The sequence below is a fragment of the Salmo trutta genome, chromosome 37, assembly GCF_901001165.1.
Source record: "Salmo trutta chromosome 37, fSalTru1.1, whole genome shotgun sequence".
NCBI lineage: Eukaryota > Metazoa > Chordata > Actinopteri > Salmoniformes > Salmonidae > Salmo > Salmo trutta.
Window position 1 is genome coordinate 4,527,604 of NC_042993.1, and position 12,526 is coordinate 4,540,129.

At 43.3% G+C, this 12,526-nt stretch overlaps 1 protein-coding gene across 1 annotated transcript; it reads left to right on the forward strand.

The window, feature by feature from the left end:
* The first annotated feature begins 205 nt into the window (after positions 1–205).
* On the forward strand, positions 206–7,518 carry LOC115176531 (magnesium transporter MRS2 homolog, mitochondrial). Its single transcript, XM_029736567.1, has 11 exons — positions 206–742; positions 1,543–1,607; positions 1,902–1,938; positions 2,123–2,235; positions 2,463–2,639; positions 3,285–3,415; positions 3,881–3,997; positions 4,322–4,474; positions 5,424–5,541; positions 5,785–5,898; positions 7,103–7,518. Exons 1-11 carry the CDS (start codon positions 553–555, stop codon positions 7,169–7,171), a joined length of 1,284 nt encoding a protein of 427 aa, XP_029592427.1. The 5' UTR covers positions 206–552; the 3' UTR covers positions 7,172–7,518.
* Positions 7,519–12,526: the final 5,008 nt, after the last annotated feature.

Consider the following 12,526-nt stretch of genomic DNA (forward strand, 5'->3'; position numbering starts at 1 on the left):
CCTGCTAGCAGCATAAAAGTTTGTTCGCTAACGTTAGCAGTTAGCTAACTTGCTAGCTAGCGCCTTGTTTACGTGCTAACTAGCTAAATAAAGGGGATACCTAGTTAGTTGTATAACTGAATGCATTCAACTGAAATGTGTCATCTGCTTTTATCCCAAACCCTCTGAATCAGAGAGGTGTGGAGGGCTGCCTTAATCGACATCCACGTCTTCGGCGCCCGGGGAACAGTGGGATAACTGCCTTGCTCAGGGGCAGAACAACAGATTTTTACCTTGTCAGCTCGGGGATTCGATCCAGCAACTGTGCTCACAAAATAGAATTTACCCGACTTTGGACTGAAACGGTTGTATGATTTTGCAGAACAAACCACTGTCTTTGTCCAGTGCAACGTAGCCAGCTGATAAGTTTACCAGCTACCTAGCCTACGTTAGTGATTCAGTTCCGGATGCAAGTGGAATAACCAGCAATGCAACTGATCAACTGGCTAGACTAAATAAGTAGCTAAAGAACTAAGGACACTTTGCTAAAATGCAGTGGTGGTGAACAAAGCAATGGAAGCTTGTTTCAAGTCGTTCACCATGGGTGGTCTTCGGAGATCTCTGGACATTAAATTCAGGGTCCTCGCCGGCTGTTTGACCTGCAGAACAGTGAGTTGTTCCAGATCACCTATAAAATGCCAACTTGCCAAGCATCAGCCGGTGACGAGGGGGAAAGCAACACTGTTGCAATCATGTCCGCCTGGTAGGTGATGTAACATTTTTACTGTTATGGCTAGACCTAGCTGCACAAGGCTACTCCCGCCTCCAGTAGTTGATCTAGAGGTGTTGGGGAGACTACATAAATGTACTGGTGAAACCAGCACTTAGTAGTGTTGATGTTGTCGTTTCAATGAGCCAGGCAGAGGCAAAAAGCCTGGTATGGACAGTGAAGGTGCAGAGATGACAGGAGCAGTGGAATAGAGATACCATGGGCAGGCATTTATTCGAAGTACAGAGGAAAGTTGGGGAGGACGTCAGGAAGGGACAGAAGAGGCCTTTTTTTTTACAGAGAAACAGACTGTGGAGCTTGTATTGCTACAGTGTGGGCAGTATCAGAGGGAAAGAGAGAGGCTGAGATCTAATATGAGGGAGAAGGGGAAACAGGAAGTTAGTTTAGAGTATATTGAGTAGAACGTCAAATATTTTATATTTTTTAAGAGCAACGGGGCTGGCAAGTAGGATTTAGTTTCTCCCCGTCTCTGGCCCCCACTCCAGTAGTAGTTGGCGGTAATGCACCATAACCTGCACCACAGCCTTCCCTGTGGCTCAGTTGGTAGAGCATGGTGTTTGCAATGCCAAGGTTTGGGTTCAATTCCCACGGGAGCCAGTACAAAAAAATGTATGCATTCACTACTGTAAGTCGCTCTGGATAAGAGTGTCTGCTAAATGACTAAAATGTAAATAACATTGGATGCCAACCGCCGATAAACCCCACCAAAAAAGAAGACCTAGCTGCAACACATGTTGTTGGCTAATGGATTATTATTTTTGTTTAATTGGCAGCATATTTAATTCGCCATAGAGGAACTGAGGCATCCCTCTCCAGTGTGGCTCCTACTTTTATTGTGGTAAGTGGCAAGTTTTAGTTGTGTCAATCATATCCAATTTGAAATTGTTATTCTAGTCTCTCCTAAATGTTATGTCTGTCAGCGGTATATGGGATATGATCAAATGTTTATCAACATTGACAATGCCAACATTCTATAAAAAGATTGCTTCTGCAAAATGCAAGAAGAGAGAGAACCAATGTGTCAGTTCATTGTGACTACCTATATTGTTCACCTGAGGGAGTGTGTGGAATGTACCTACAAGTTCTACAGCAATATACTGGCAGTAGCTACAACTGTGCTCTTCTGTCATAGATGAAATTTGACAAAGATGGAAATGTAACCTCATTTGGTAAGTATTGGAACATCTATTGTCCTCATTAGCTTGCCCATTATTTGCTTTTCTTTAGTTTTCTGTTCTCACAAGGACTACATCGAAATGCAATTGTTTATTGTACTTTGTTACTGACAAGGTATTTGTCCTTCCTATAAGTTTTGAGTGTGACTTCTGACCCCTGGTCTGATTCCTATCTCAGAGAAGAAGAAGATGGAGCTGTATCATGAGCTGAGTCTGCAGGCCAGAGACCTCAGGTTCCAACACTTCACCAGCATCACCGCTAGGAACAACAACATCATCATTCGCATGGAGGTAGCTATGTACTGTTTTTGTTTCATGTTACAGCGTTATGCTGAAGGTACTGTTAGCTAAACTGCTGCGTTTGTCACCTGTCGTGACAGCTAGCCTCAAATTATCCTCTAACTTTTAGAGAATCCTATGATTAAAAAAAACAAGTATAAAATCGCACACTAGAAAAGACAGGTGACCGAACTTGACTCGTTTTTGCACCTGAACAGAGTCTGTTCTTGTGTCTTCAGGCCTTGAAGGCAGTAGTGACCCCCAATAGCCTGTTGGTGTTGGATTTCCGAGGTCTGGGATTGGAGAGATGGCTGGTCCTGGAGTTGGCTCCGCAGTTGAATGGGGATCATGGAGCTCTTGCCACTCATTCACTGCCATTTGAGTTCAGAGCCCTTGAAGCTATTCTGCAGCACAGGGTAAGACGCACGCTACTCAATCACTCATTTACTATTCATTTATCACAACAATTGTTCACACTTTATTTGGATAGTCCCATATTGATGATCTACTCATGGTCATACTATCTGTTGATAAGCAACTGCTTGCTAGGGTTAGGGTAAGGGTTGAGTTCAGGGTTCGGATCAATCAATTACATTTATTTATAAAGCTCTTTTTACATCAGCAGATGTCAAAGTGCAATACAGAAACCCAGCCTAAAACCCCAAACAGCAAGCAATGCAGATGTAGTAACACGGTGGCTAGGAGAAACTCCCTAGAAAGGCAGGAACCTAGGAAGAAACCAAGAGAGGAACCAGCCTCTGAGGGGTGGCCAGTCCTCTTCTGGCTGTGCCGGGTGGAGATTATAACAGAACATGGCCAATAAGGCCAGATTGTTCTTCAAGATGTTCAAACGTTCATAGATGACCAGCAGGGTGAAATAATGATCCGTGGTTGAAGAGGGAGCAACAGGTCAGTACCTCAGGATAAGGGTTAGTGGATAGTTAGTTGATATGCTGTTGACAGTTATTGAACATCTACAAACCATCTACTTGGGACTATCCAAATAAAGTGTCACCTGGTATTTGTTTATGCATGTATGTGTCTGTTTGTTTTGTGTATAGGTAAACACCCTTCAGGCTCGGCTGAATGAGGTTCACCCTGTCATCCTGGACATTCTAGAGTCTCTTGTGGATCCTAAACTACTCTCTGCAGATCGCAGCAAACTGCATATACTTCTTCAGAACAGAAAGAAGTGAGTGGAAAAGCAATGCCAGTCACATCATGATAAGGAGCGTTGCTGCTTTTGCATGTAACGTTTGGTTCATCTTATCAAGGCAGATCCTCTATTACGGGCATTGGGCCAGTAACTGAAAGGTTGCTGGTTTGAATCCGAGCTGACTACGTAAAAAATCTGTCAATGTGCCCTTGAGCAAGGCACTTAACCCTAATTGCTCCTGTAAGTCACTCTGGATATGAGCATCAGCTAAATGACTTAAAGTATTGTAGGTGTAGAAAAGATGAACACCTATGGTTATAGTTGGGCCAGGGCTATTGTATGGATCTAGAAGTCCTGCACGAGAAGGCATGGCTGGTTTAGCTCTGTGTAGTCAATCTCATTCCCTTTCTCCATCCTGATTCGGGAGACTTCCAACCGGGATTTCTGGGAATTTGGGGGAAAGTTACCAGAATTGTTCAACCCTAACTGTTTTCTGCCCAGCCTGTCAGAGCTGGAGACAGACATCAAGGTCTTCAAGGACAGTCTGCTGAAGATCCTAGACGAAGAGGAGATGATCGAGGAGCTTTGTGTCACCAAGTGGACGGATCCACGTGTGTTGTAAGTGAAATTTCAACATGCAGATTTTGTAGGCACATGGTACTTCATGAGATTATTTGTGTTCATTGTACACGTTTTTCATTATGGTGGGAGTGAGCTGACAACGGGAGGGTTGCTGGCATCAATACGTCAGGGGTCACCCTTGATGTAAACCCCCTGAACTGCTCACTGGGCATGGCACTGTGGCTGCCTCGTGGTCCAGCCTTTAAAACCTAGACATTTCTCTCGTGTGGATGAATAAAGTATATATATTTTTTTTCTTAAGAGTTGTTGGATGAAGGCTTTATTGGTCTCTCTTGTTGTTGTGTGTGTCTCTGGAGGCAGTGAGGAGAGCAGTCTGGGCATTGATCATGCTGAGGAGATGGAGCTTCTCCTGGAGAACTACTTCATGCAGGCTGAGGATCTGGGCAACACGACCAGGGAGCTCAAGGGCCTGATAGACGACTCAGAGAGTGTTATCTTCATCAACCTGGACAGGTACTGACGACTAAACCCTGTCTGCATCCCTGTTTCCTATATAGTACAGTATGTTTGACCAGGGCCCATAGGCCTCAAAAGTAGTCCACTATGTAGGGAATAGGGCAGGGGTTCTCAAACTTTTTGGGCCCGGGGACCCCTTTTGTGATAGCAAATTCATCAGGGACCCCCTCATAATCAGAACACAACTCGAGTGAGATAACAAATAGCATACAAAAAGTTTTACTATGACTTCGGCAGTGCGTGGCCGGACGAACCAAGTCTCGGACCTGGGAAGGAACATTTTACAGGCCCGTCTCTTGACATCAGAGAGAACCATTTGCAGTTTTCAAGCTAATATCCTGTAATTCTGCACATTTTGTCACGGGGAAGAGATTCTTTGGTTGTTGCAGCTTTAAGAGACAAAACTTTAATGTTTTAAAGCTTCAATGAGTTCCAAATGTATAGTTGGTGGAGTACTGTGTATATCAATATCCCTGTGAGCCTCCCAGGCCCATATTGCCCAGGGTTAAAAACATACATTATAGATTAATAATATTATATTTGATTCTATTACACACTAAACTTATTTCATAGATCCCTTGGCCAAAATGTGTTTAACCTGTTAGTAATATTTAAGGGGGGGCGCCAGTTATGCATCTCTGGTATAGTGTAGTAGTCATGCTGCGTCCATACAAAATACGCTGGCAGAATTATCTAGCTAGACAAAAAAAAATCAGTTTAAAAAAATCAGTATTGCTGATTTAACTGGCTTTTGGTAGACTTCATTTGTCCTGATGTCGTTTTCTGTATTTCATGCTATCAGGGGAACTAGCCTATTTTTCCAACTGCTTAACATGCCATTTTTATTTTCTCCTGTTGTTAATTGGCTTAAACAGCTCTCTGTTAGTCAGGCCTAGTTTGTTACCATCCCATTTCCCTCTGTCCCCATGGGCCATGGCCCACCCAGTCACCGGAACGTGATGATGCGTCTGAACCTGCAGCTCACCATGGGGACCTTCTCACTCTCCCTATTTGGCCTGATGGGCGTCGCCTTTGGGATGAACTTGGAATCGACGTTTGAGGAGGTTAATGATATGCATTGATGATAAAGCTTTAATCTTAGAAATTACACGTGAGACAATTTAACATTGAGTTTGTTAACCTGGCAACACATGCTCATTGTAAACTAGCCAGCTGCAGCAATGTAATATTGCTAAATGGCAGATGAACCTGAGGTGAAGGATGACTGGCTCAGTGTGTGGTCCATAGAGATGTAACGCTAGATCGAACAGAGAGTTTTATCTATGGTGTCGTGTTTGTTCCCCCAGGACCCCAAGGTGTTCTGGCTGGTGACAGGCTTCATGTTCCTTGGTAGTGGACTAATCTGGAGGAGACTGCTCTCGTTCCTGGGTCGACATCTTGAGCCTACTGTCCCCCCACAGGTAATTGAATTGTTCATTTCATGATTTATTTGGATAGAAATGAGTATCATCTGATGCATACTAGTGTGTAACGTGTATAAAGTCCCTAAGTACTGCATGTGTCTGACATCTTGATCATGCTTAAGCTCAGTTTTAAAATGTAGTTTTATTTATTTAACCTTTATTTAACCAGGTAGGCTAGTTGAGAACAAGTTCTCATTTGCAACTGTGACCTGGCCAAGATAAAGCATAGCAGTTCGACACATACAACAACACAGAGTGGAATGAACAAAACATACAGTCAATAATACAGTAGAAAAAAGAAAACAAAAAGTCTATATACAGTGAGTGCAAATTAGGTAAAATAAGGGAATTAAGGCAATAAATAGGCCATGGTGGTGAAGTAATTACAATATGGCAATTAAACACTGGAATGGTAGATGTGCAAAAGATGGATGTGCAAGTAGAGATACTGGGGTGCAAAAGGAGCAAAATAAATAAATACAGTATGGGGATGAGGTAGATAGATGGGCTGTATACAGATGGGCTATGAACAGGTGCAGTGATCTGTGAGCTGCTCTGACAGCTGGTGCTTAAAGCTTGTGAGGGAGATGGGAATCTCCAGCTTCAGTGATTTTTGCAGTTCCTTCCAGTCATTGGCAGCAGAGAACTGGAAGGAAAGACGACCAAAGGAGGAATTGGCTTTTGGGGGTGACCAGTGAGATATACCTGCTGGAGCGCGTGCTACGAGTGGGTGCTGCTATGGTGACCAGCGAGCTGAGATAAGGCGGGGCTTTACCTAGCAGAGACTTGTAGATAACCTGTAGCCAGTGGGTTTGGCGTAGAGTATGAAGCGAGGGCCAGCCAACGAGAGCGTATAGGTCGCAGTGGTGGGTAGTGTATGGGGCTTTGGTGACAAAACGGATGGCACTGTGATAGACTGCATCCAGTTTGTTGAGTAGAGTGTTGGAGGCTATTTTATAGATGACATCGCCGAAGTCGAGGATCGGTAGGATTTGTAGTTATCCACGTATTCTAAGTCAGAGCCGTCCAGAGTAGTGATGCTGGATGGGCGGGCAGGTGCGGGCAATGATTGGTTAAATAGCATGCATTTAGTTTTATTTGCGTTTAAGAGCAGTTGGAGTGTTTCAGTGTTTCATCTTGAGATTATTCTGATCATTTCCATGACTTGTGTTGTTATAAAAACCCTCTTTCTTCTTCCTAGATCCCAACAGTTTGGAAGAGAAACCAAATCAACTCAAAAGGAGGAGAGGTGAAGAGTGGACTAAGATGATAGTTCCTTGTTGCACCACCTCTCTGCTGAGGAATCTGAACTGTTTGACTGTTTTCATACTACAGTGAGATTTCTCTCATTTATTGCAGAGGAATGTTTTTTTTCTCTTCATAATCTCAATATCAGTTTTTTGCAATTGGTTTAAGACTGTTGTAAGCAGTGTTCATGTATTTATTAGCATCCTGGATATATTGTTATAATGAAGCACACTGTATACCGCCAGCTGTATTCAAGGATACTGCACCAATTCTTACTGTCCAAAAACATACTCCCACTGTTCACCAAAACCACTGTTCCAATAGCTTTGACTGACTATACAACTAATAAAGAAAGACATTGAGTACTGAGCAGTCTCAAACTTTGAAAGAACTAAAACCCAAGACATACTATAAAACCCAAGACATACTATATATACACAAAAGTATGTGGACACCCCTTCAAATTAGTTGAATCGGCTATTTCAGCCACACCCGTTGCTGACAGGTGTATAAAATCGAGCACACAGCCATGCAATCTACATAGACAAACATTGGCAGTAGAATAGCCTTACTGAAGGCGCTGTCGTAGGATGCCCTGCTAGAGCTGCCCCGGTCAACTGTAAGTACTGTTATTGTGAAGTGGGAACATCTAGGAGCAACAACATCTCAGCCGCGAAGTGGTAGGCTACACAAGCTCACAGAACGGTACCGCCGAGTGCTAAAGCGTGTAAAAACTGTCTGTCCTCGGTTGGAGCAGTCATTAGAGTTCCAACCTGCCTCTGGAAGCAATGTCAGCACAAGAACCGGTCGTCAGGAGCTTCATGAAATGGGTTTCCATGGCCGAGCAGCCGCACACAACCCTAAGATCACCATGCGCAATGCCTAGTGTCGGCTGGAGTGGTGTAAAGCCCACCGCCATTGGACTTTCGAGCAGTGGAAACGCGTTCTCTGGAATGATGAATCACACTTCACCATGCAGTAGTCCAACGGACTAATCTGGGTTTGGCGGATGCCAGGAGAACGCTACCTGCCCGAATGCATAGTGCCAACTGAAAAGTTTGGTGGAGGAGAAATAATGGTCTGGGGCTGTTTTTCATGGTTCGGACGAGGCCCCTTAGTTGAAGTGAAGGGAAATCTTAACGCAACAGCATACAATGACATTATAGACAATTCTGTCCTTCCAACTTTGTGGCAACAGTTTGGGGAAGGCCCTTTCCTGTTTCAGCATGACAATGCAGCTATTCACAAAGGTAGGTCCATACAGAAATGGTTTGTCAAGATCAGTGTGGAAGAACTTGACTGGCCTGCACAGAGCCCCGACCTCAACTCCCATCGAACATCTTTGGAATGAATTGGAACGCCGACTGCAAGCCAGGACTAATTGCCCAACATCAGTACCCGGCCTCACTAATGGAAGCACGTCCTCGCAGCAATGTTTTAACATCTAAACTCAGCAGAAAAAGACACGTCCTCTCACTGTCAACTGAGGTTGTTTTCAGCAAACTTAACGTGTAAATATTTGTATGAACATAAGATTCCACAACTGAGACATAAAATGAACAAGTTCCACAGACATGTGACTAACAGAAATGGAATAATGTGTCCCTGAACAAAGTGTGGGGGTCAAAATCAAAAGTCAGTATTTGGTGTGGCCACCAGCTGCATTAAGTACTGCAGGGCATCTACTCCTCATGGACTGCTGCACCAGATTTGCCCGTTCTTGCTGTGAGATGTTACCCCTCTCTTTCACCAAGGCACCTGCAAGTTCCCGGGCGTTGCTGGGGGGAATGGCCCTAGCCCTCACCCTCCGATCCAACAGGTCCCAGATGTACTCAATGGGATTGAGATCCAGGCTCTTTGCTGGCCATGGCAGAACACTGACATTCCTGTCTTGCAGGAAATCATGCACAAAACAGGCAGTATGGCTGGTGGCATTGTCATGCTGGAGGGCCATGTCAGGATAAGCCTGCAGGAAGGGTACTACATGAGGGAGGAGGATGTCTTCCCTGTAACGCACAGCGTTGAGATTGCCTGCAATGACAACAAGCTCAGTCCGATGATGCTGTGACACACCGCCCCAGACCACAACGGACCCTCCACTTCCAAATCGATCCAGCTCCAGAGTACAGGCCTCTGTCATTCCTTTGACGATAAATGCAAATCTGACCATCACCACTTCATCAGTGAAGAGCACTTTTTGCCAGTCCTGTCTGGTCCAGTGACGGTGGGTTTGTGCCCATAGGTGACATTGTTGCCGGTGATGTCTGGTGAGGACCTCCCTTACAACAGGCCTACAAGCCATCAGTTCAGCCTATTGCGGACAGTCTGAGCACTGATGGAGGGATTGTGCGTTCCTGGTGTAACTCGGGCATTTGTTGTTGCCATCCTGTACCTGTCCTGCAGGTGTGATGTTCGGATGTGCCGATAATGTGCAGGTGTTGTTACACGTGGTCTGCCACTGCAAGGACGATCAGCTGTCTCTCTGTAGCGCTGTCTTAGGCGTCTCCGTTTGGACATTGCAATTTATTGCCCTGGCCACGTCTGCAGTCCTGATGCCTCCTTGCAGCATGCCTAAGGCATGTTCACGCAGATGAGCAGGGACCCTGGGCATCTTTCTTTTGGTGTTTTTCAGAGTCAGTAGAAAGGCTTCTTTAGTGTCCTAAGTTTTCATAACTGTGACCTTAATTGCCTAACGTCTGTAAACTGTTATTGTCTTAACCGTTCCACAGGTGCATGTTCATTAATTGTTCATTGAACAAGAATGGGAAACAGTGTTTAAACCCTTGACCATGATGAAGATCTGTGAATTTATTTGGACTTTTACAAATTATCTTTGAAAGACAGGGTCCTGACAAAGGGATGTTTTTTTTTGCTCAGTTTAGGAGAAAGCCTTCCTAGAAGAGTGGAGGTTGTTATAGAAGCAAAGGAGGGACCAAGATTTTGGAATGAGATGTTTGAAGAGCTTTACTTTTGGTCATGTAGTGTAACTCAAGTTTTCATCCTCAGGTCCAACATAACTATTGTGCCATTCACATACAGTAATGTAGTATGTATTTATTAGTTGTATCATTCACAAAATGGTCACTGCCATGCTGTTTGTCATTACATTAAATCAAATAAAAATATAGGACAAAACAATTCACTACAAGAGAGATCTAAGATGACAACATAGCATGGCAGCAACACATATAAATAAGGAAAATATATTCTAATGTCTCAATGTGATACCATAAGAGTCGAATGGAATAAAATAGCCAATATGTCCATATGTGAAATATTTAATAATTCATAAAATAAAGTATCACATGTGGCGTATTGGTAGGCCTTTTGGGTCTACACTAGTGGTGCGCGGGTCAGCTGTTTCTTCACCCGCAAGCAATTGCAAATAACCCATCTGTAACCGCCGGATTATATGTTCTAAAGTGAGAATCTGAGGCCCGCACCCAACCCTAACCCGCAAATATAGAGAATGTGCTAGGCTATAGTCAGACTGCAGAGCGATATTTTGACAGGGGGTGCAGGATTTGTTTCGCCTGATTTCGGTATTTACGCTTATAATTTCCGACATTTTGGTTGGCTTCTGTCATATGTTGCCTTAGAAGACTAAATAAACCTTTGCTCAACAGAATGTAATAGATCGATAGAATGAATGCTTCAATCTAGTTGACATCGGTAAAGTTCTCATCTTTCGCGGGGCAAAGAAGTTTAGGGACTGGGGAGAAAATACAATAAAGCAACAACAAAAAACGGGAAGGTTTTTCTGTGCAAAATGTCCAGATGATATTAGTTTGACCGGTTGTAAGCCACAAGTTAACTGAAAACGACCCAACGTGTTTCTGATCAGATTTTAGTTCGGCTTCGAAGCATATTTTATGTGGTTTAAATTGAAATCCTATCAGTTTTTATGATGAAGACAGCGCCCAGATGGTATTTACAGTAACTGAGCACGGCACTCTCAAGATGCAGAACGAAATAAATAATATTTCTCCACTCCTGTTCCCAAATCCACATTTTACCTACATTTGGTGTATAATTTTACTGCAAGAAATGCTTACTTCGGCATGACTTAGGCTATTATTAAGGATATAGCCGTATTCGCACGGGACTAGTATTACTAGAGAACGTTGGTTAAGTATTTATTACCCCAGAATGTCCGTTATTCCACAGGACAATTAGGACAGGATTGGGTTTTTCCAAACTGCCCCTGTAATTCTCTTTTTTTCTGTAAATTGACAGTTATGACGGAATCGTGGAGATTTTTTTCTAGGCGTAAAGTTATTTAAAAAATACCAGATAACCTCAATGTAGCCTATAAAAATGTAAATTAGTTAAACATTTCTGGATTTTTTAAAGGTATTGTTTCTCTTTATTTAATCCGCGTGCCACCCACCTGCCCTTCAGCCACACGATATGTAATGATCCTAAACCCGTCCGCCCCGCAGATATAACCGCGGGACTGCGGGTTATGAGTCAACCCGCGCATCACTAGTCTACACTAGTGGTTTTATGAATGTTGATAATGTGTTATGTAGATGTGTATAAATCATAACGCGGTATACTTATCAACTACAGCACTTAACATTGTAATGTCCACATAATTGACATGAACCGGTGGGGATGACTACTTTGACTCAACATCAGCCCAACATCACTCCTCAGAAGAATCAAGAAAATATCTCCTGTCAGATTACCTGCTGAAAGTATTAGCTTGGCTGTATCTTAAATTGTCATTATGCAATTTCACACATCCTCTCTCCTAGCCTCGCTTCCTTCTCAACCATTTTGAAGGAGAAAGTCCAAGTTCCCCCCACCAGACCTTCTCCTTCAACCATATTGAAAGATAATGTCCAAGATCCCCCCCAGACCTTCGCCAATGCATTTTTAGATTAATCCAGAAAGAACCCTAATCATGCAGATTCCTTCATTCTATGATTTACTATTCCTCATTATAGCTTTGCATACATTATACAATTGGACCTTCATTTTCCGGTCTTATCCAGGGTTTTGCCCTAGTACTACACAGCTGATTCAAATAACCAACTCATCATCCAGCTTTGATGATTTGAATCAGCTGTGTAGTGCTAGGGCAAAAAACAAAATGCGCACCCAATGGGGACCCCAGGACCCAGTTTGGGAAACCTTGGTCTAAACAGATAATGTTAGGACAGCGGTCATGTTATTCTGTGCCATTTGTGTGTCTTCAAACAACATTAACCTTTTTGATGCATCATAAAACATGCCTTTGAGCTGTTATGTATTATTTAATAAAATCTCAATTGCATGGACTTTGATAATAACATTGTCATTCAGGCACATAACTTGAGTGTACGTACGAATCAACTTTCCCCAACAGGGGGAAGCAAAACTGAACTAATCA